The sequence below is a fragment of the Penicillium griseofulvum genome (assembly GCF_001561935.1).
Source record: "Penicillium griseofulvum strain PG3 chromosome Unknown contig_80, whole genome shotgun sequence".
Taxonomy (NCBI): domain Eukaryota; kingdom Fungi; phylum Ascomycota; class Eurotiomycetes; order Eurotiales; family Aspergillaceae; genus Penicillium; species Penicillium griseofulvum.
The window spans coordinates 5,747,298-5,771,012 of NW_024467471.1; the positions used below are offsets into that span (position 1 = coordinate 5,747,298).

Below are 23,715 nucleotides of genomic sequence, written 5' to 3' on the forward strand. Positions count from 1 at the left end.
TCTCTAGACCGAGAGAAAATATTATATATTTTGTCAAACAAACTTCGCAAAATGCAATGTCAGGAATATCTAAATCACCCACAACGCAAGAATTGATACAGTTGAATCCCAAGTATATACATAAATCTGACACGTACTGAGAATTCATCGCCACATAATATAAGCAGGCTTGGTGGGTACTTCAGACCTATTTTTCGAGTACCACCGAGCTGTATGCCCAGTGGCTAACTAGGGCCTATGATTCGAGTCATGGAATAACCAATTACTCGAGCTCTGCCGTGGCCGTGTACAGGTGGCAAGCGATAGATGTTTCAGGTCCTGCAGGCATTAATGACATATCACCGGAGATCCTCGCAAAACGGCCTAAACGGTCAATGCGCTCTCCCGGGGATTCCCCCTGTCCCGCGCATCGGCGCACCTTCGTCACACACTCTCTCTATTCCGCACTCACACTGGGCGCGTAGGGGTGAATCCTGCTCACCCTGGCGGCACCCACCGAAATATTGATTGAGCTTAACCCAAACGACGGCAGATTAGTAGTTGAGTGACCATCAGCAAACCTTCAGATCGGCACAACAATTTATGTTTACCATTTGTATGATCTGAAGCCCCAGTTATTGAGCGCGATGATAGGCTGCCAATAAATAAGTTTAATCATGCGCCGATATTCTCAATATTTCTTCGGCAACCCGTCTTGACTTCATCGGCCGACTCCGATGGAGTTCTAGAGTTGCCGACATTGTTTGATGTCGTGATGGCGAGGGAAACGATCCAGTTAATGTCTGAAGCTAAGAATCTTTATTTCATCAAGGCTAGCTAAATGTGACTACATTGCCTAATATCCCAGTTAACAAATCAACACTCTCTTGACCTCTTCCGTTGCCATATTCTTTTCTCATTTCTTTTCAATTTTTCCTCCTCCCATAATTTTAAACGTTGACGAACCAATGTCATAGATGAGAAGAGTCCACTTCAAAAAAAACGGATCTCGGGCAAGCAACGACCGAGCAATTCCTCCGTTTCCCGTCAAATCCCCGCATCCCCAGATTTCCCCGGATAATCCCCGGTGGGAGTTCACGTGGAAGAAAATTTTGGAATGATTCTCGAATTCCCAATTGGCGGATCGCAGAATCCGTGTTCAAACAGAGATGGAAGTCAAATGAAATTGTGCAAAGCCCCCATAAGCAGCGAAATGATTCGGGACATTGATTTCCCGACATATGGAGATCATTTATAAGGACAAGAGAGCAATTCATGACGATGACTTTGTTCAACAAAAATACCAATCCTTAACGCCCCACATGCGGGTTTCGTTGTTAACAGCCTTCACGGGGCTGGCAGCAGCAGCAACGGCACTACACGTCGCAGAAAATCGGACTCACATCACACTCGCCAATGACCGCCTCACAGCTGTTCTTCGGAAGAGTGTTGGCCAGATTGTCGATCTCGCTCTGGATGGCCAAGACTTATTGGGTGCCCAGTCTGGATCTACGGGAATAGGCCCATATCTTGACTGTTACTGTATCCCTTCGGGCTTCTACACAGCTGGGGCCACAACCCCGAGCATGGAAGTGGTTCAGGGTACAGATTCCACCGGAACCAAATATGGAGGCATGATTCTGAGCGACACATACACTCCCACCGGCCAACAATTCCAACAGTACTGGTTCCTGCGCGAAGGTGAGACTGGATTGCATATGTTCAGTCGATTGGCCTACCATAATGAGACCACACCTTATCTTCGCAATTTACAGGAAATGCGAACCCTGTTCCGTCCAAATACGGCTCTTTGGACACATCTGACGTCTAGTGAGGTCCAGACCGCACCACTACCAAGCAAGGACGCCATTTCGAAGCAGATTGTTGTCCAAGATGCAACATGGACATTCAACAACACGCCCAGCGATGCGTACTACACCCAGTTCTCTGAGTACTTTACTAAATATTCATTCTCAAACCGTATGATCAAACCCCTATTTTCGGTTACTCATCGTTGTATCGACTAATCCATGATGTTATTTTCTAGAATGGCGAAATAATAGTGTTCACGGTCTTTATGCTGATGGCAGCACTTCAAATGGAGCAACTTATGGCGCATGGCTAGTGATGAATACCAAGGTTGGTCATATTGCTCCAATCCTTACCAAGATTGAATCTCTAACACGATTATCCTAGGATACATATTATGGTGTAAGCAATATTTGAGCAAAGTGAAATGCAGCGGCTGACATCCCTTAGGGTCCACTCCATTCTGACTTGACAGTGGACGGTATCGTTTATAACTACATCGTATCAAACCATCACGGAGAGGGCACACCAAACATCACAAATGGGTTTGATCGAACTTTTGGTCCACAATTTTACCTTTTCAATGGCGGCAAGGGCTCTGCATCTCTCGAAGAATTAAGATCTGAGGCAGAAGAATTAGCGAATCCGCACTGGAACTCTGCATTCTATGATTCTATTGCAAAGCATGTCGTCGGATATGCCCCCTCGAGCCAGCGAGGCAGTATCAAGGGGACAGTGAAGCTCCCCAAAGGCGCCACTCGCCCAATTGCCGTTCTCACTGTTGACGGCCAGTACTTCCAAGATAATAGCGCCGTCCCAAGCTCCTATCAGTACTGGACTGATATCAATCGAGATGGAAGCTTCAGCATTGATCGTGTTAAGGAAGGCAAATATCGACTCACAGTCTACGCCGAGGGAATTTTTGGTGACTTTGTGCGCGACGGAATCACTATTCGTGCAGGAAAACAGACTACACTTCGTGATACTTGGAAGCAAGAGTCGGCAGGAACGGAGATTTGGCGAATTGGGATTCCCGATAAGTCATCAGGGGAGTTCCGACGTGGCAATGCGAGAGATCCAACCCACCCGCTCCATCCTCCCGAGTACCTTATCTACTGGGGAGCTTATGACTGGCGTACCGATTTCCCTGACGGTGTCAACTACACTATCGGTACAAGCAACCCTGCTACTGATCTTAACACTGCCCATTGGTCAGTCTTCGGGCCAACAGCAAAGGATTCCCACATCGAGTATGACACAACGTACGACTGGACCATCCATTTTACACTCAACTCCAAGCAATTACACAAACGCAAAACAGCTACATTGACCTTACAATTAGCCGCCGCAAAGACTGCCGCAGGCAACACAGATGTGTGGAATCCCGTTGAACCATACAACAACCTGGCATTAGAAAGCTACATCAACAATCATGAAGATCCCCTGACTCTCATGGTTGGGTTCAACCAATCAAGCAGCTGCATTGTGCGGTCTGCTGTCAGCTGCTACCAGGTTGGGTCGAGAATGGAGTTCCCGGCAGATTGGTTACATGTCGGAGACAACGTGTTGCGATTGCATTTGCCTTTCAATGCAACGGATACAGAGACTGCTATTCTACCCGCCACTGTTTATGTACAATACGATGCTATCCGGCTAGAGCTTCAATGAGTAATCTGGCTCTTCCATGGCATGTGCTACACATCTGAAATCAGGAAATCAAAGTCATGTATATTCACTTTTGCACATTGGCCGTTGAAGAGTGGTTTTTAGATGAGCAGATAAGGCCGACCTCGCTATATTGTTAAGACTGTACATGGCCGGCCCAATAAATCAGATGAGTTAATCTTCGCAGGGCTTCAAAACTTCCTTTGACCAAAGCAAATAAGTGAATGTAGGTCTCCATTGTGAGACTACTGGGAATGAAGATGCTTTACCTGGGAAATATCAAAGCAAGGACCTTCTATTCTGGATAGAAATAAATACATAAGGTTAAAAGCCCCAGAGACTGGCGGCGAACGAAAGACAAATGAATGGCAAGATCTGCTCTTGAGGACAACTATCCGACAAATTCAAGAATGTTGTCCTAACAAGATCAGATAACAGAGGCCCTTGATAAGTTTTGCAAGGGTACATATGTATGTACTCTGTACTGGCAAGTATTTTTCACGCCTTTCCCGCAGAGTCCACCGCAAGTGACAAGGTTGATGGTGCTCGTTGATATTTTCATGACGGAAAGGGCTGCACTTGATGAAATGCAATTTACAGCAAGCTGCCGAAGCTGACACAGGGGGCAGCAACGCCAACGAGGTTTCCAGTCTATGAGAATTAGTAATGATATCTCTTTTCCGTCGTTTTTGGGGAGCACATACAGCCTGGGAGTTGGAGTTCTGGCAGCAGGCAATGTTCTGCTGGCAGTTCTTCTTGAGGAAGTCGGACAAGCCGGCGGCGCCGAGGACTAGAATATCGTCAGTCTCGCTCTTCAATTCATTGAAGTAGGATATATCACTTACCAGCGACGGGGATGTTGAGCTGAGTGCAGCCCTGGCCGAGGCCGAGACCCTCGCTGCCAATGGCACCGAGGACGTTGGAAAGAACACCAACGTTGTTCTGGGTGACACCCTCGCTCTTGTTGATCTTGTTGCAGCAAGACATGTGGGCACCGTTGCCACACTGGTTGATTGCGTTGCGGACCTCGTTCTCAGACTCGAAAGCAGGGTCGGCGCCGGGCAGGGCCATGGCGGTAGCAACGAAAAGGAGGGCAGTGGCGAAGAACTTCATTTTGATAGGGATAGAGAAACTCGGAAGGCGATTGAAGGTGAGTAGATTGAGAGTGGTTGGAAGTCTTTGGAGATGAGAGAGTTGGATGATGAATGAAAAAGAATTAGTGACTGGAAAGATCGTGCCTTTTATAACTTTCTTCCCGCTCCCTTTTCTCTCTCGTGTTGTTTTTCTTCATGCTTCTGGGGCAAAAAGATCTGATTGATCTTCGCGTCTTCCAGCATCTAAGCTCCTTGCGCTATAGAAGAGTGGATGCTTTCGAGTGACTTGGGCATGAATTATTGCTTTTTTCCAGCAGAGTAGGGCTTGGCAACATAAACTATCGGCTTTCAGGCGATCCATGCTCAGTCATAGGCTCGAAGATGCATGGATATTTGCAGGTTTTTCCCCTGCCGATCAACCCCTGCCGGTATATACCCCAGACAGTGGCAAGAGATGCATATAGGTGCATATGGAGGTCAAGGCAACCTACGGAGTACTCCGTGCCTAAACGTTAGGGTTGCCAATAATAGTTATCATCGGCATTTGCAGTGGCAGTTATTTGTGTTTAAATTCTTGTTTTGCTTTTGAATATGCGTGTGACGTCTCGGTTCCTCCGGGGAGTGGATTCCTCAGTTGATAAAACTGATCTATCACTTCCCATCACACAGATCTTTCCTTTTGGGTGAATTGTTTTATGTGGCATTTCTCGTGATTCTGGATTTAAGCGTCTGAAAGATCAAATCAGATTCGTTGATTCTCGATTTGAACTCGATAGTCGCATGTGTGGGGAAGCTCCTGCGTCGTGCATTATGCACCCCTGTCAGCCACCAACATCTCCCCAGGTCGAGACCACAATTCAGTTGTCCTCTCAAAGCCAAAGGAGCACATTGCTAGCAAGTTAGAGCTGTAAATCTGAAGTCGCCAGATAAAGCTGTACGAGCAAGGTATTGTATCTTTTGCCGATCTATTCCGTAACAAACAAACCTCAACTTATAACCTTCAAAGTATGTACAAAATTCGTCAATATATGCATGGCGTCGTATACCCATCACAAATTCCTCACATAGCCCCTTGCCTACCATGTAAAAGACTCCTCCACAAATTTGATAGAGCGGTGGCCTTGTCGCATCGCAAGATGGGTGGCGGCGCGCGCTTCATCCGCCATTCTAGCTGGGCCACATACGAGAATCGCAAGGCTATTACCGGCAGAGCATGCGTCGCAGGCCCGGCTCATGATCAGGGATTGAAGGTGGGGTCGGCCTGAATGGATATCCAAGGTGGTAGGAAGTTGGGAGGCGGTGGAATCACGCGTAGCGTAGAAAGAGGCACGGAAGTCCTCTCGTTCAAGTGCGCCTTTCAGCTCTCGGCGACAAACATCTTCGATAAACGCTGCTTGTTTAGTGGTCCAAACAAGCTCCATGTCTCTGACTCGTGTTTTCTCATTTTCGGGGCCTTCATTCCAGTCTTCAACGGATCGGCGGAGATGATCTTGAATATATGGCACAGCCGACGCTATTCCCGTCCCACCAACGATAATCAAGACTGATTCATACCTCCACAGTGGAAAGGTTTTTCCGTAGGGGCCTTCAAGAAGAATGGTTGCTTCGCTGCTCTTGTCTGGTGAGCTCAGACATTGCTGGCGCAATTGTTTGGTCCAACCGTCATACGGGCGGACCCAGAAAGTCATTTTCAACTTCAATAATCCTTCTTGGCCCGACGAGCCGCCTTCTGAGTTGCCCTGGTAGTCCTGGTCAGAGGCACCACCTGCAAGAAGCGGCACATGCGAAACATCATGAGATTTGATCAACTTCCGCTTGGTTGTCGGTGCCAGCGAGGTCTGGTCTATGTCGTAAGACCAAGCTCCAATGGTAAAGGGATGGCTCTCCCAGCCGGTAAATCGAAATGGTTGGTATAAATAATAGTACTGTCCTGGTGAAGGTTGAAGAGAAGGTATCCCTGGTGTAACCTCTAGCCGCACCACGTCGGTCGCTTCGTCGTAAACCATGTGGCTCGTAGAGACCTCCACAATTCTTTCGTTTGAAATACTCACATGAAGGTTACAATAACATAGCCGTACAATTCGAAGGAAGCGATCAACGACCCATATGACGACCGAGGGCCACAAGTACTTCCAGTATTCATACCCTTCGAAAACAATCGTGTGGCTGTCAATTTGTTAGAAATATATGTAGAAGTAGAATTATGGGCAGGGGTACTTACTAAAAGCACCCGACAAGAGTGATGATCGAAAGCACGACATGTGCAATCAAGAAGAGCTCATATGTCGCAATGCGAATCCGATCCAATGAGGTGATCAACAGCAGAATCATCACGAATGTGCCCTAATATGACATGAGCATTAGAGATCGATTAATTTGAGATCAGGCAGATTGATAGCCTACCAAAATACCCCACAAAACATAGGTCTTCGACAGACCTCTCCAAGCTTTTCCCGCTGCGATTTGAATAAATTGTAAGTTTTCCATCCTGCATTGGAAACCAAGCTCTCAGTACTCGGTACTTACTTTGAATAAACATGACAACGTAAAGAACAGAGTGCACTATGGCCTGTACAGTGGCCACTCGGGCCACATGACGATGGAATATATTGAACGATGCAAAGCTCCACCCAGTGGCCCACAGGAAGATATTATTTCGTCCACCAAAGAGCCATAGGAGGGGGAAATTCGCAAATGACATGATACCAGTACGGTCTGCAGAATAACGCAAAATCTGGCTTGGAATATCGGGCCAGCTTGACTGCCTGTCAGCATTTTCCACACCTCACTCCCACAGGCTCTGTACGCACTAAATATTTCCCGGAAAAGTTGGATAGCCCACGACACTCAATACGATGCTGATCGTCCAAAATCCCATGACTATAACCGCCTCGACTCTGGTAGAGAACGTAAAGCCTAGGAAGCGTCGACCGTGTGTTGCTGCCAAAGGTGCTGGAATCATCAGATGAGTCTGGATCCAGTGAATACCTACCCCCACCAACGGTATATTTTCTAAACACTTTATGAGAGGATAGACGTTGGATTCGAGTGCACGCTCTGCATGGCGTTGTCGGCGGTGGAATAACCAATCACACAAGCGATAGACCATCCCTAGGGACAGTATGCCACCCCAATATGCATAACCAATATAACTAATTGGTTAATATATAATTGTTTGTTTGTCATCCTGGAGGGACTTACCCAAATGCATGATGTGCCCAAGTTACAAGTTCCCAAGATTCCTAGCACGTCGGTGAGCTTTTGGCCTGTTATATTCCAAGAGGGCACGAAGGGTCTCACAAGCGTATTGAACATTAGGCCAAAGTAAGATGCAGAAAGAAGGATTGGGGTATCCACTGGTTCGCCTCGCGACAACTCTTGATAGTCGACGGTTCTCATATTTCTTATTGCATCATCTGTTAGATTTTCGGCGACGGCTTCTCTCGGTAGCAGCTCTAGGTTCCCAATTTCTTGGCACTGGTCAGCCAGTCGAGTCAAGCCTATCGCACGTTCCTGCTCATTGCAATATATCTCGGACGCGGCGTATATAGATGCAACTTTGAGCGGATTTCGGCATTGCGAGAGCCAAATGTCTTTTCCTTTCGTAGGAATGCCAGCGAATGAAATGTAGTTGTACGCGGAGTAGACAGCCGTCACACACTGCTCGTCTTCAAGGTTGGCCCAGACACCGTTAGCGAGTGCGATTACCAGCCAACGAAGCAACATAATGAACCACCAAGCCGCAGGCCAGTCTGGGGTAAATGAAGAAACAGTCGAAGGGGAAAGGCGGAGCACCGGCAGCAAACCGATAATCGCACTGATCAGGCGGGACCCATATGGATCGGCAAAGTCTCTGAGCTGTTGGACCGTTAGATCTCGTGAGACCAAAACTCCCGAGAACTGGAGTTATAATAAAAATGACTTGTATTCTAACACAAAATTTCCCGGGGTAACTTGAAAGAAAAAAAATTAAAACAAAGAAGGAACCGGGGTTAAGGTGTGGGACACTCGGAATCTCCTCGGACATACAGGCCCGTTATCTGATCTGATTGATTAGACACCAGCCACGTGACACCATGATTGGCCTAGCTTATTTCAGTCTGAATTTGAGGTCAAGTTCGTGTGACTTCTTGATATTTTAAGACATACATGGATATTATATATCTGCTCTACTTGTGATATGTGGTCTTTATTTTTTTTCGTTACGACACAAGTTTGTAAATACTATATATATGAAGATGCCGGTGATATATATATTAAGCTATGATACTAATGTTAGCACTTATAAGACTAGCGAAATTTTCCCTCAAAGGTCGCTATAGACGAATCTGCGTAACGAGAAGATTATATATCAATAAAAGCTTTTGGAGAACATTTGACCGTCAAAGCAGATGAGGTTTTCCACACTATGACTGGAAACCTAAGGCATCACTTGATGCCTTGCCTGGTGCAAAGAAGACTTGATGTACAATTGTACTCAACGTATCAATCACATTGACTTGAATGACTACAGAGACACCCCAGAGAGTAAAATTGTCCATATTTAAAAAAGTTAATAATCAGTGTCAACACTGAACAGAAAATTGTACTTAGAAGCTATAGCACATCACTATACGGCAGAATAGCGGGCGGTCCAGAATGATGATGTCACGCTGGTTTTTTCCAAAGCTTATGTGTAGCAGAAATTCAACAACGCACAGAGCAACTTCAACTGGTGACCATAATGGGAGGAGGAGACCGAATTCCAATGAATATCCAAAAGGTGTCATCTGATCCCGGTCAGAATGTATACCTTCATGCAGTGGTTGATTTGGGCAGGTAGGGAGACCAAATCCACCTCTTTATTGCCCTTGAAATGTACGCAGGTGGGGACTGTTCGCTGACTTCAAACTATTGCAGTAATGGCATCCGTTGTTCGATCTCAGATCTCTCACCCCCAAGCACCCGTGTGATCCCCACTGTACATTTTCATCGGGTCAACATCTCCCTCTACGAGGCTCAAGTGGATCCCGACACAGGCAACCGAATCCCAATTCCACAGCATGTCATCGACCGAATTGTCAGTGCCATAGTTCGTTTCCAAATTGTCTGCGTGGAGATTGGAGTTCCTGGTCAGAATATTCGGATCATCGCCACGGAAGCAACTCGAACTGCCATTAATGCTTCTGCTTTCATTGACGCCATCCGACACAAAACCGGAATCTCGGTGGAGGCGTTACGAAAGGAGGAGGAGGGAATCATCGGAGCCTGGGGAATTGCCAGTAGCTTTTCAGATGTGGAGGGCCTCGCACTTGATTTGGGGGGTGGGAGCATGCAGATGACTTGGATCACATCGCATGCGGGCAACGTGCATATGAGTTCTCAAGGATCAGTCAGCTTCCCCTACGGAGCAGCTGCGTTGACGCAGAAGCTTGCAAACCTCAAACGGGGCAAAAGTAAAGAGGAAGCGCACAAAGCACGGGAGCAATTCCGCGTGGAGATGGCTGACAACTTTCGCGCCGCTTTCAATACCCTGAATGTCCCTGAACAGCTTGTCCAAAAGGCCAAGGAGCAAGGGGGCTTCCCTCTTTACCTCTCAGGGGGAGGATTTAGGGGATGGGGCTATCTTCTGTTATATTTGCATCAGACAAAGGGCCAAAGTTACCCTATCTCGATTATCAATGGGTACTCCGCACCTAAGAAAGACTTCGAGGACACCGAAACTCTCAAAGAGGTGGCTCAAACGGCACACGAAATCTTCCGGGTCTCCGACCGACGACGCAAGCAGGTTCCCTCGGTGGCATTCTTAGTCAAAACACTAGCGGAATCATTACCCCATGGAATCAAAGAGGCCCATTTCTGCCAAGGTGGAGTACGGGAAGGAGTGCTATTCCGTGAGATGCTCCCGATTGTCCGCCAGCAGGATCCTTTGGAGGTTGCCACGGCCCGTTACGCCCCCTCGTCGGCCCAGGCGCTGGCTGCTTTATTGTTGGCCGCCCTCCCTCGACCATCTGCCACCCGCTCGTTCCCATCTTCTATCAGTCTTCACCTTGTTCAGGCCTTTGCTAATGCCCTCTACTACCACGCCACGATGTCCAAAGAACTATCCTCTAGTGCCGCACTATATAGCACTAGCACTGGGATCTTGGCCTCCACGCATGGCATCCCACATTCCCACCGTGCTCTCCTAGCACTGATGCTCCAGGAGCGTTACGGCGGAGAATTACCACCCCGGGACATGGATTTCAAGACTCACCTCCAGGGAATCTTGACACCAGAGGAGGTTTGGTGGACACGTTATCTTGGAAAACTCGGCCTCGTGCTAAGCTGGCTGTACCCAACCGGGTCTATCGATACCTCTAAGCCTCGAATCATTCCCTCGGCACAGTGGACAAACAGATTAGGGAAGAAGGGCAACAAAGAAGGCCTCGACTTGACAATTTCCATTCAGAAAGTTGAATATGACCCGTCTCACTTGAAGCATGAGCTCGAACATGACGTACAGAAAATCGAGAAGGTCGGAAAGCGGAAGAATTGGATTGGTGGGCGGAATGGCTGGGGCATTAAAGTGCGTGTCTCAGTGGTAGAAGAGGATTTATTGGTCCGGTGAGTAGAGACATACACGCCCTGGTGTTATCGGCCATCCCTCATTATGTTTTACACACTAGTAGGATGTAGAGTTGCATCCCTGAGATCATTGAATATGCCAGCCCGAAAGGCGGCCCTAGATACATACTCACGGGAGAATATGCCATGGGAATGAGTGACGATGGTTGGCTCTGTATGAACATCCGGTGACTAGACCCATGATGATTCCTCTGTCTAGACTTGGGAAAAGTCGCCGTTAAACCACTCTCCTTGTGCCTGTGGGTTTCTCAACTTGGTCCTGCAGACGAGATATGGGTCTTTGCAAAGCTTCTTTTCAGAATTCTATGGCGAGCTCGATGTTGAGGAAGCTTGCCTGGGATTTAATTTTTATGCATTGATGAAATGAAGAAGACTAACATCAACCATCACCTAAGTGATATACCTTGAAATTAAACAAAACAAAAACAAAACAGCCTTTGAATTAAATCATCAAGTCCACGATAATCCGATGCTCCCTCCTGACAGCCTTATGGGCCGGAAACCACGGTGCACATGTGTATTCCCACGGATTCAGTCCGATGTTGGAACTACACGCTCTTTCTGTTATCTGATGTTTCCTGTTTTTTTTTATCAAATCCTTGATCTCTTTATCTGATCTTCTTATCAGATCCCTTTTCTGCTCTTTCCTTCCTCATGCCTATCATGGAAGCTGGCAAGGACAAAGATATTAATCTCCTAGAGAAATCTATTCGGCAAAAGGAACTCCAGGATGGAAATACTACTGATTCCGGTACGTCCATTGTTGCCATTTGTTGTGAATTCGTTTTTGAAATTCTCACATCATAACAGCTGCAGATTCACAGACCGAAATCTTGCGGGCTGCGGGTATAGGCATAGCCAATGACGACCCTACTGAACCAATTCTCACTCTACGTATGTGGGTGCTGGACCTTTCCGGGCGATTGTAGTCGTCCCACCGGAGTTGCTCTGGCCTGGAGTTTTGGGTGTTACTGCCTTAACCACAACCCTGCACCATCTCAATCAGGAACAAGTGCAGGCGCGGTGAGTCATTTATATTCATTGCCTTGGTGCAATGAAACTGATGGATGTAGTTAGAATACTTGGAAAATGTCTCGTTATGCCTTTTTCACTATGGCATTTTGCATCTCTTTCTGTTGGTATCTGTTTCCGGACTTCACCTTCCCGGCGCTTAGCTATTTCAGCTTTCCGTGTTGGATCAAGCCTGAGAGCAAAGTAGTCAATCAGTTCTTTGGAATGAACTCCGGAATGGGACTGTTACCGATTACCTTTGACTGTGAGTGCCACGACTTTCCAAGTCAACCACCGTGCTGATGGATTCCATAGGGAGCATATCTTACGTTGGGTCTCCCTTGCTCGTCCCCTCGTGGGCAGTTCTCAACGTCTTTGTTTCCCTGGTGTTCTGGATTTGGATTGTGGCTGTTGCTTGTTACTATACCAATGTTTGGAACACAGGCTACCTGCCTTTTCAAAGTCCTCATGGTATGATATATCTATTCGAACCCTTGAGGTGTCGAACCCTTGAGGTGTCAGTTCTGACTTATACAAACAGTATTCGACAATACTGGAATATTTATAAAGTCAAAAGAATTGCCAATGCGGCTTCAGGCTACACGCTTGATGTTAAGAAGTACCTTGTTTACTCTCCGGTATTTTTTTGCATCGCCTGTCAAATCAAAGACTTGATGTCCAGCTAAGGAGAAAATTAGGTCTACATGCCAGTTACCTACGCGTTGAACATGTTTGGGCTATCATTTGCCACCATTTGCGCTCTTCTTGTTTGGGTTGTCCTTGAAAGGCGTCATGTCATAGTCGATGCAGCCAAAGGGGTGCCGCGACTGGTCCTGGAGTCCCTTCCCGGGCGCCCCAGAGAGCATAGCGAGGGTGAGAGGGAGACCCAGATGTGCCCTTGTGGTGGTATTTGATTGCATGCATCTTGGCCTTATTCATGGCAATATTCGCCGTTGAGTGGTGGGCTGTTGAACTGAGATGGTACGGTGTTTTGCTGGCATGCGCTGTGGCACTTGTTCTATCCTGCGGTGAGTCTGCCTAATATACCGATTTACACAATTGACATGTTTCTCTAACCAACTACAGTTGGCTTTGGTGTATGCCACTTCTAGTCTCAAAATCAACATCGATATTTTCTGCAGTATCGTGGCTGGTGTCGTCTTTGAGGGCAAGGTCCTGGCCAGTATCTGGTTCTTTGACGTCGGGTACATCACGACTATCAAAGGTCTTTACTTTGCCCGAGATATGAAGCTGACTTACTATTCTCATGCAAGCGCTCTTCTTTCCGATTATGATTGGACCATACTGATACCCCAAATATCCCTCAACGAAAATTGTTTTTGGTTCAATGCGTTGTGATGCTTGTCGGCACGCTCTCCTCACTCGGTGTCCTCAATTGGACGGTATCATTTCGTCCGAACCCGTCCATCACGATGTCAAATGGTGTCTTTCCCTACTTGTCTTAGGATACTAGAATCCTAGCGATATCTCGATTACCGACACCGCCAAAGTCATTGCATAATGGTATCAAAGCGAAATGCGCCATGCAGGTGTGAAAATCAACCGAAAATATCTTCGATAGAAATAGTCACCGCATAAGCGGCCTTTTGATATCCTTACAGTCAGCCTTTCAGTGGTCTCGAATACCGTTCTGACTTAGGAGTATACATATGAATGTGAAGGGGAATGCGGGGGAGGGGGGTTTTATACTCACAGGTGGTGGGCGAGTGCCTTCCTAAAAGATGATTCAATTGCTCCATTATACTGTTATATGCAGAGGTATGCAGAGGGAAGGAGTGACAAAGGATCTGCATTTCCATAATAAGGCTTGCATTAAAGGTTAAAGCCAATTCGGTGACTTGCACAGTATTCCAGTAGCTCTTTTATATTTGAATTTTGATCACCGCTAATTGCCGTACGTTGCCATAGTTCCTGCGTATATCCTTGTCATGTCTTTCAATGGTCTTCTCAGAGGACTTCTTAGATATCATTCTCTTTACATGTGTTAAATCAATCTTCTTCCCCACAATAGCTTTCACTGCTACATCAACGGCAACAACAAGCCGGAAAAGGACTCAACTTGTGAAAGCCACTTTTCAATATATAACCTTGGATATATATATTTACATAGTACTCCGTACATAATACGTACTCTTCCTCGTGTAATATTGAGTGTTTTGAAGTGGTACTGGTTGTATTTGTGGTATTTTTACGTGCATGTGGGTCCAGCATGCAGCCGATGTCGGGAATGATTGATTAGATCAGCCAGATTGATTAGATTTTCAGGGTTGCACAGTCGGATAACTTTATTTTCGTGAAGCTTGAGGAAGCTGAACATCAAATGATACCAATTATATAATATATAGGTCTTCTTAGGCTATGAAGACGATCTGGGCTGCTAACCAAACCACTGTCCCTTGTCTTTAGACAAGTGAATACAAAAGTAGTTTCGGAATGACGAGGCCTGCCAAGAGTTAGTGCCCACCAATTACTCATAACAACTCCGAAGTATGTCCCGGACTAAGGCCTTTTATGTACACCGTAAGGAGTATAGAGTAGATCCCAGCTGATTGATAAACCTAAGATTCTGCAGACTCGGAGTTATCAGATCCTGAGTGGGGTCTAGTGCCAGGGGTTTATTTTTCTTTCTTCCAGGCCGGTGAGATTGTGCTCTGACAGGTAATCCTAGACTATACTACTATGACGGGAAATCCACTAGACGATCCCCCATAGAGATGAGAAGAGCATTCTGCCGATGTAAAAGTGCTAAAAAAATATTCAGATATTGCAATATTATTCCCGGATATTCGCCATTTCCGGTGTCAGTCCACCTCAAAGACTAGAGTTTTTGTCATAAAATAGATTCAAATAGCCTTGAATAGCTAAGGCGAACCAAAACAAATCTCTTCGTGTTCCGCCAAGGTTCGCTTGAAGAAGTGGAGTTGTAGGAGACAGCCAAGCATGGAAGCCGAAACCTGAAAATTACCAAATACAAAACTTCCGATGTGGAGCCCGGCCTATCTGATGGAATTAAATAAAAATGGTTTTTATCTTGTGCGAAATTTGTTGTATTGCCGGGTACATCTATAAACCCCTGCCCGGACGCTTTTCCTGGTTTTCTTCTTCAACTTCCTAACCATGGCGGCCCCAAGAAGTGTACAGCGCTTGCAGCAGACCTTGTCGCATGTACAGCCTCCTATTAGTCCACAGCCCTCTCTTGTCGCAGGTCCGACGGAGCCACAGCTGCTGGACATTACCTTGGGTGAACTACTGACACTCCAAGCACTACAGTATGGGGGAATTGAGTGTTTGGTGTTCCCCTGGACCGGTGCGCGATGGACCTACGGCCAGCTGAAAGATGAGAGCGATCGTCTAGCTCGGGGAATGTTGGCTTCTGGTATTCAAAAAGGCGATCGTATTGGAATTATGGCAGGCAATTGTGAGCAATACATTTCGGTGTTCTTTGCGGCCGCACGAGTTGGGGCTATCTTGGTCGTCTTGAACAACACATACACCCCCTCCGAGCTGTATTACGCTCTAAATCACAGTGGTGCGTGAGATCCACTTTTCGTATTACTAGTTCTATACTAATCTCGGCTTTTTATTCTTCATTCAGAATGCCGAATGCTTTTCATGACACCACGCATTGGACGTCATAACCTCGAGGAGGTCCTTGCCAAACTTGGCCCTTATCCTAAAAAGGCTGCGACTTCGGAATCATTGGAGGAAATCGTCGTTCTCCGCGAAAATTACAACAACTTCAACACCTACCAAGATGTCATAAAACGCGGCCTGTCGCAGGCTGCACATGTGCTACAGGACCGCGAGGCCGAGTTACGGCCGGATGATGTCTGCAATCTACAATTCACCAGCGGTTCAACAGGCAGTCCTAAAGCTGCCATGTTGACACACCAGTACGTGGACCATGTACGACAATGAGTTTTCAAGCTAATTCCTCCGCAGCAACTTGGTTAATAACTCGCGTTTTATCGGTGACCGTATGAAACTCACCTCTTTTGATGTTCTGTGTTGCCCGCCGCCCTTGTTCCACTGCTTCGGGCTTGTCCTGGGTATGCTTGCGGTAGTCACCCATGGCTCCAAGATTGTTTTCCCTAGCGAAACCTTCGACCCCAAGGCGGTCCTGCATGCCATCTCCGATGAGAAGTGCACTGCTCTACACGGTGTTCCAACCATGTTTGAGGCCATTCTTGCCATTCCCAAGCCCTCCAACTTTGACACCTCAAATCTTCGCACAGGCATCATTGCTGGGGCCCCAGTCCCGCGGCCACTCATGAAGCGGCTCTTTGCGGAATTGAATATGACTGAATACACTAGTAGCTATGGTACTGTCCCTCCCATTGGTCTACTGATCAAGTGCTAATTCAAGCTCTAGGTCTCACGGAGGCCTCGCCCACTTGCTTCAATGCTTTCACCACCGACAGCATCCACACAAGATTGACCACGGTCGGAAAGGTTATGCCTCACGCTCGTGCCAAAATTATTGATGCACAGGGAAACATCGTTCCCGTTGGTCAGCGTGGTGAACTTTGCATGGCCGGCTATCAGCTCACAAAGGGATACTGGCATAACCCGGAAAAGACGGCAGAGACATTCATAACCGATGCCGAGGGTGTGAAATGGCTCAAGACTGGCGACGAAGCTTCTTTCAATGCGGAAGGATACTGCACCATCACTGGTCGCTTCAAAGACATCATCATTCGTGGTAAGTTTAAACACCAAGTCAATCGATCGCAGTTTCTAATTGGCATGTCGTAGGTGGTGAGAACATATATCCTCTCGAGATCGAAGAGCGATTGGCCGCACATCCCTCCATTGAATTAGCATCGGTAATTGGTATCTCCGACCCCAAATATGGCGAGGTTGTCGGAGCATTTATCGCGATCGCTTCGGGTGCCAGTCGTCCGACAGATGATGAATTGCGCACATGGACGCGTGAGACTCTAGGCCGACACAAAGCCCCGCAGTACGTGTTTGTATTTGGAGAAGAGGGGACTTCAAGCACGGTTCCTGTGACGGGGAGCGGCAAAGTTCGCAAAGTGGAGCTACGACAAATGGCGATGGAGGTGCTGGCCGAGCGCGCAAAGGCATGAACGGGAAAAAATAAAAGACAGCACGGATTGTATAGTCCTCGTGTTCAACCAGTATAGAGATTCTAGACCTTACAATAATACCCCATCCCATTGACGAACTAAACTTGTGCACAATGACCGAAAAATCCAGGTTTGAAACAAATTAAATTAAATGAGGGGCGTATCTTATCAGATTATATTTTTATTCGTCCAGCCCTTGTAACGTCAAATACATGACAACAAAAAGTGGATTTTGCAGCGAAACGCGGCATTTTCATTTTCGTCACTTTCCAGGGCACGTTTTCCCATCAGATTAGATGCTCATCTTGTCTGATCGATGATCATTTCTGGTTTAGGCCAGTGGCTTGTATTGTACCATGGAATCAAGAGTGTATTGTTCCGTATACATTACGGTCGGGTGAAGAATTCCAATGTTTTCCAGTTCGCAAAATTTGTTTTGCATGTTGTCTGTCCAGAGCTGCCGGCTTCGGTTGTATTTGCATATTATGTACGGTAATGAATTGACACACTTGACGGATGCACAGATGACACGCTTTTGCGTGCGTATCAGCCACCATGTCGGTTGTACCGAAAATGGACTTGCTTGGCACAGCCTGAAGTACTGGCCCAGAAAGACTGTCACGGAGTAATCGGAGGTCATGTCAATACAACCGAGGGATGTTTCGCTTTTCACGGCTCTGATCGGATCTGATAATTCGAGCCAAGGAGAATGCCAAGAGAGCAACCATGGATGCATTATATCCGATGTCGCTTTCAATCTGATAAGATCAAGACCCGCATAATCTGATCACTTTTTTTTCGAGTACATAGCTCGGCTCCTTGGTTTTTGTCTTAGTTTGTTTTTTTTCTTATTCCCCTTTCTGTTTTCCTTTCGGCGCCTCTTTTTGACTATTTCTCGCGTCAAACCTCTCGTTCTCAACTCATCATGCCCTCCAACGACTTTGTCCGAACTGTATCTCGCAACTTCCGAGTACTTGTGATCGGTGGCTCCTATGGCGGTCTGGCTACTGCATTGGCCCTCATTGATCTTTCACAGGGTCGCCTCGCTCGGTTCAATTGCAACCCCGACGCCAAGGCCCCTACACATCGCATTCCCATACAGATAACTGTAGTTGACAAGCGAGATGGTTATTGTAAGTTCCCCGGAATATCAACAGCCCCCGAACGATCGTCCAACTCACATGTGTAGTTCATTTGATCGGATCCCCCAAGGCCCTGGCTTGTGAAAAGTTCGCGTCCGAGGCATGGACTCGCTTCCAAGATATTCCCGGATTGAAGCATCCAAATCTTAGTTTTATCCAGGGAAGCGTCAGTTCGCTTGATTTCAAGGCTAAAGTCGCCCATATTATCGATGCGGAGACTAAGTCCAGCCGATCGGAGCCCTATGACTACTTGATTGCAGGATCGGGACTGCGTCGGTCCTTCCCCACTGTTCCTCAGTCCTTGCGGCGAGATGAGTTCCTCAAGGAAGCCAGAGAACATATGTCACATGTGAAGAACGCCCGTGATGGAGTCGTTATTGTCGGTGGAGGTATGTGTTGTCCGCCACTCTGTGCTCTTTTCACCCCGGCTAATGTCCCTTTCTTTCGTAAACAGGTGCTGTGGGTGTGGAGATGGCTGCCGAGTTAAAGATCCTTAACCCAGAGCAGAAGGTCACCCTGATCCACTCTCGAAAGCGCTTGCTATCCTCGGAGCCGCTGCCAGATGAATTTGCCGAGCGCGTAGATTCTATATTGCGCGACACGGGCATCGAGGTCATCCTAGGGCAACGCGTTATCGAAACAACTGCTGTAGACACGAAAACTGGGGGACGGGTCTGGGAACTCACGCTCAGCGATGGTCAACAACTCAAAACTGGGCATGTCTTGAATGCCGTCTCTCAAAGTATCCCAACATCGACATATCTGCCGAAAGAGACATTGAACGAGGAAGGATACGTCAAAGTGCATCGCTCGTAAGGCTATTTCCTGAACCAAGTTGCTCACGTAACATTGTTAATATCTCTGCAGACTACAATTCTCCGGTGCTATCCCTAACGCAGAGTATCATTGGGCAGTAGGAGATATTACAGCGTGGGAAGGTATCAAGCGCTGTGGTGGTGCAATGCATATGGGCCATTACGCCGCGATGAACATTCATCAGCACATGATGGCAGAGTGCACTGGTAGAAAGCCAGACTATCAGACCCTGGAGCCGTTCCCATCTGTGATGGGCCTAGCTCTTGGCAAAAAGGCTGTCTGTTATACCCCGGACGAGGGCACACGTGAGGGCGAAGACCTGATGAACACCCTGTTTGGCAAAGATATGGGACATACCAGTACGTCTTTATCTGAAAACTATGGAATCAAAGCTAACCCAATTTGCAGTTTGTTGGAACTATATGCGTCTCGGTGAGGCATGCTAAGCGTGGCTTAGTAGGTTTGGAATGAATGCGTTGTTCAGGGTATTTTTGTATATTATTGAGTTGGTATACCACGAGCTTTGGTTTTTCTGGGCTAGCTAGAGTTAGATTTGACGAAAGTTGATCTCCGTAATATAAGTCAATATATGACATTCAATCTCACTAGCATCTTCACAAGTCCGGCTTCATTCTTCCCATTGCCTACCAAGAGCTTAGACCTCTTCCTCGGATTGTTTAAGAAGCTTGTTTGAGATTCGAAGAATAAAATATGAAAGTTTGTGATATTGAGAGTATTGGAGAGTAATGGAGAGTGTTTGAGAGTATTTGAAGCGGATGGTCCAATGTTGAAATCCGGGGAAAATATATGCACTTCCGCAGTATTCGTCCAATAGGATACATTCCATCTATAGACCCTGTACTTTGTACAAATATATAAAATTCGTATAGATGATCTACACCAATAATAAGGATTACTACAATTATAAATCTCATACAAAATAATGAAAATGCTTAGAAATCGGGTTCCACTTGGTTCTACCCCATTCCTTGGCTTCATAATAAAACCCCTCCATTGAATTTGTGTTTACTCTATACACATCATCCATATCCACAATGGCACCATTCGGCACAATCTACTCTTACCAGCCCAGTCCCCGGGTCATGAAGGTAAGGATCTTGAACTCTATCCAACTCTGAACCAACTAACCCCCACACTATAGGCCCAGGCTGTGGCCAACCTGAACGGCCTGGAGCTGGCGGTTCCGGAATTTGCCATGGGCAAGACCAACCGTACCCCGGATTTCCTGTCCAAGTTCCCATTGGGCAAGGTGCCCGCCTTTGAGGGTGCCGATGGAACAACTCTATTCGAGTCAGACGCCATCACCCAATACATTGCCGAGAGCGGCCCGGCTGCCGAGCAGCTCCTTGGAGCCACCCCCGCCGAGCGTGCCACTATCCGCCAGTGGATCTGCTATGCACAGGGTGAGATTCTGGACCCTGTGACCCAGCTGGCGCTGTGGCGTCTCGGTATCCGTCCCTACGATGAGAAAATCGAGGTGGCCAACCTCGAGCGTCTGGAACGCTCGCTACAATGTCTGGAGACTCACCTCAAGGGCCGCACTTGGTTCGTGGGTAATGACAAGCTTTCCTTAGCCGATATTACAGTCGCTTCTGCCTTGGTCTGGGGTTTCTCCATGGCCATCGACGCTGAGATGCGCCCGAAGTACCCCTCTGTTGTTGCCTGGTACGAGAGATTCCTCGAAACCGAGGGCATCAAGGAGGCATTTGGCGAGAAGAAATACGTTGAGAAGCGGTCAAGCTCCCTAGGCGTGGCGCTCTGATTAAATAACTTAGCATTAGTATCCGATCAGAAAATGAATTAATATACTAAGATATTATATTCGGGTTCACGAAACATCTAGTCATATAGAACGAAAGAGACTACAGAATCTTGCTAGGGATATCAGAACGTATTAACGACTTGGCTTTGACAGTCCAAGTGGAACAATGCATATGGACAGGAAGAAAATAAAATAGATATTCCACGGCCATCCCATCACAGACGAGCCATCACACTGCCTTCACCTCGTACCGTTCCCATCGCCCGCGCGAGGTTTCGGCTAGCCCAGTCGGCGATCGCCATGTTGGTGATCATTGGGTTCACGCCGCTAGCACTAGGGAACACAGACGCATCCACAACATATAATCCGTCAGTGCCCCAGACTTGGCAATCTGGGTCCACAACACCTAATTTAGGTGACTTGCTCATGCGGCAGGTACCCATTTGGTGTGCGCTGGCAAACAAACCACGCTCCACGTTCAAAGGGGACTTCCCACGAAGCTCCGCAATCCAACTCTGCAGGGCCGCATCGTTGATGCCTTCAGGGGCCTCGGGGTCCGAAGCATCTGGCCGGATGAATGGGGGAAGGTCGCGGTACGCGGTATGGAACTCTTTGGCGCCTGTGATATACGCAATCTTGGCGCTAGCAATGATGGCCTCCACAATGTGTTTTCGGTCAAAGGCGGAGACGGTGTAATCAATCCGGCACCGTCCATCAACGGGATCAGGGTAAACACGACCGGAATCGCGGTCTTTAGTTAAGGTGATGAAGCCAGTGCTGCGACGCAGCTTGGCTGCCCACAGCTTATACTCCAATGAGTCTCGCCATGGGAAGATGGGAATAAACAAGGAGGGCATCATTGAGAGAGATTCAATCTTTACGCCGTGTCCAGCTCCATCAAGGTCCTCAAACTCATTGACAACCGTTGTCAGTGCAGAGCCTTCCCAGGGACGGGTCTCCTCATCAAAGACAGCACCAGCTGCCATAACTGTTTAAGAAATAGTTAGTTCCTGTTGATATGCGCTGTCGATGGAAGTGAAGAGGTCTTACCAGGGTGAAGATAAAGGTTTCGACCAATCTGGGAATTCTTCAAGCCACTACGCAGTAGCAAAAGAGGGCTTTGCAATGTGCCAGCTGATACAACTACTTTCTTAGCCTTGATGATCACCTTACGCTCCACGGCCTGGGTACCACTGAGACCCAAGTATGAATCACGCGACTTCCATGTTCCTTTCACGCCAGAAGCCACCTTTCTGCCCTTGACGTTGGTGAATAGCACTTTTTCGGCACAGAATCCTTCCATGAATTTCGCACCGGCCTGGGCCGCGTCCATAAGGAATGACTCCGTTGGACCTTTCTTTCCACCTGAGGCACATCCCAACGTGCAATACCCACAGTAGTGCTTACCGTGACCCGTGTTTTGGGGCACTGTTTTGGCAGCATACCCCAGTTTCCTTGCGCCGTCAAGAATCACCCTATTCTGACGGTTATGCTCAACGTGGTCCTCGTTAACACCCATGCGCTCACAGACACGGTCCAAACTTTTCTGGAAGTCGAGGGAGGTGAAAAAAGGAAGACCAGTATCTGCCCATTCCTGTCGGACGTACCCCTGGGTCTGTAGAGATGCCGACCAGTTAATGGTACCACCGCCACCCCACGTTGAGCCTGCTAGGACTGCCATTGAGCCATCATCAGTGGAGACAGCACCGCCGTTCTCAAACATGTTAGTAAATCCATCACTCGGGGTCATGGGAAAGGTGTCGGTCGGATAGGAATAGGATTTTTCCACAACTAGCACCCGAAGACCCGCTTCGGCTAGGTTCTTTGCAGCCACGCTGCCGCCGCAGCCACTTCCGACGATAACGACGTCGGTTTCAATCGTTTCTGGCTTGTCCCCAGGAGTAAATTGTAAGAACTCATACTGGAAACCGTCGGCGGGTTGGCCATGAACAGGGATACGTGGGAACCCGAGGACTGGGCCTATGGTTGGACTGCTGCTAACCCAACACTTCTTAACCATGGCAGTGAGTCCTCGATAGATGGCGCGGAGAGGGGGCAATCGAGAGGTGTCCCATCCACGTAGGACCTTTTCCCGGAATTCCACCGGTTGGTCCTGGATCGGAGTGATAGACCCCGTCATAATCAGGGAGCCGGCACGGGTGTTGAGCGCTGACATGATCATCCCAAACCCATTCCTTCCCTCATCATGCACATGGTTCCCCAAAATTCGCTCCACTGTGGCCCGGAATATCGGGTTCTCGGAAACATTTTCTTGCAGATATTGGGTAGCAATATTTACGGCGTCGGGTCCAGAAATGTTGGATGACAAGCTTGACACGGCAGAATTCCACTCCGCATCTGAAACCACCCGGTCATTTGATGACTTGACAGTTGCTGCAGTGTGGATGGAGGGCACAACTGCGTCAGCTAGCGCATAAAGGGTCTTCCACTGCAGCTCCGAGAAGTAAGTGGCCGAAGGCACTGGTGGAGAAGGGACGTCCTTTGGAGTGTACGTAGACACAGCGTGAGTTGCCATATTTCCAACCAAAACAAAGCTCTTGTAGATCAAACTCCAATGGTAGAGGAATGAGAAAAGTTAGAAATGGGATTGTGGAGCAAAGACAGAAGAAGTCCGCCTGGATACGGGGTGTCAGGGATTATAATAAGCTAGCTCGACAAGGTCCCACTATGACACCAGC

At 47.6% G+C, this 23,715-nt stretch overlaps 8 protein-coding genes across 8 annotated transcripts; 5 read left to right on the top strand and 3 right to left on the bottom strand.

Annotated features, from left to right (window-relative positions):
- Positions 1–1,301: 1,301 nt before the first annotated feature.
- On the top strand, positions 1,302–3,456 carry rglB (polysaccharide lyase family 4 protein; the record flags this gene model as incomplete). The annotated part of the gene is made up of 4 exons (XM_040790760.1): positions 1,302–1,959; positions 2,027–2,118; positions 2,176–2,190; positions 2,239–3,456. 4 exons carry the CDS (start codon positions 1,302–1,304, stop codon positions 3,454–3,456), a joined length of 1,983 nt encoding a protein of 660 aa, XP_040647713.1.
- A 591-nt stretch (positions 3,457–4,047) lies between these two features.
- PGRI_030480 (hydrophobin family protein) lies at positions 4,048–4,566 on the bottom strand (the record flags this gene model as incomplete). Its single annotated transcript, XM_040790761.1, has 3 exons — positions 4,048–4,104; positions 4,158–4,243; positions 4,299–4,566. The coding sequence occupies 3 exons, from the start codon at positions 4,564–4,566 to the stop codon at positions 4,048–4,050; spliced, it is 411 nt and encodes a 136-aa protein (XP_040647714.1).
- Positions 4,567–5,623: 1,057 nt separating this feature from the next.
- PGRI_030490 (ferric reductase family protein) lies at positions 5,624–7,248 on the bottom strand (the record flags this gene model as incomplete). Its single annotated transcript, XM_040790762.1, has 4 exons — positions 5,624–6,713; positions 6,769–6,890; positions 6,951–7,003; positions 7,074–7,248. 4 exons carry the CDS (start codon positions 7,246–7,248, stop codon positions 5,624–5,626), a joined length of 1,440 nt encoding a protein of 479 aa, XP_040647715.1.
- Positions 7,249–9,270: 2,022 nt separating this feature from the next.
- PGRI_030500 (putative transcription regulator (RTG2)) lies at positions 9,271–11,136 on the top strand (the record flags this gene model as incomplete). Its single annotated transcript, XM_040790763.1, has 2 exons — positions 9,271–9,365; positions 9,447–11,136. 2 exons carry the CDS (start codon positions 9,271–9,273, stop codon positions 11,134–11,136), a joined length of 1,785 nt encoding a protein of 594 aa, XP_040647716.1.
- A 4,166-nt stretch (positions 11,137–15,302) lies between these two features.
- sidI (putative long-chain-fatty-acid-CoA ligase) lies at positions 15,303–17,275 on the top strand (the record flags this gene model as incomplete). The annotated part of the gene is made up of 5 exons (XM_040790764.1): positions 15,303–15,714; positions 15,781–16,078; positions 16,128–16,507; positions 16,558–16,887; positions 16,941–17,275. 5 exons carry the CDS (start codon positions 15,303–15,305, stop codon positions 17,273–17,275), a joined length of 1,755 nt encoding a protein of 584 aa, XP_040647717.1.
- A 925-nt stretch (positions 17,276–18,200) lies between these two features.
- PGRI_030520 (putative pyridine nucleotide-disulfide oxidoreductase AMID-like) lies at positions 18,201–19,679 on the top strand (the record flags this gene model as incomplete). Its single annotated transcript, XM_040790765.1, has 5 exons — positions 18,201–18,408; positions 18,465–18,806; positions 18,872–19,229; positions 19,285–19,592; positions 19,642–19,679. 5 exons carry the CDS (start codon positions 18,201–18,203, stop codon positions 19,677–19,679), a joined length of 1,254 nt encoding a protein of 417 aa, XP_040647718.1.
- Positions 19,680–20,288: 609 nt separating this feature from the next.
- On the top strand, positions 20,289–21,016 carry PGRI_030530 (glutathione S-transferase family protein; the record flags this gene model as incomplete). Its single annotated transcript, XM_040790766.1, has 2 exons — positions 20,289–20,342; positions 20,396–21,016. 2 exons carry the CDS (start codon positions 20,289–20,291, stop codon positions 21,014–21,016), a joined length of 675 nt encoding a protein of 224 aa, XP_040647719.1.
- A 215-nt stretch (positions 21,017–21,231) lies between these two features.
- Positions 21,232–23,552, bottom strand: PGRI_030540 (GMC family oxidoreductase; the record flags this gene model as incomplete). Its single annotated transcript, XM_040790767.1, has 2 exons — positions 21,232–22,004; positions 22,067–23,552. The coding sequence occupies 2 exons, from the start codon at positions 23,550–23,552 to the stop codon at positions 21,232–21,234; spliced, it is 2,259 nt and encodes a 752-aa protein (XP_040647720.1).
- Positions 23,553–23,715: the final 163 nt, after the last annotated feature.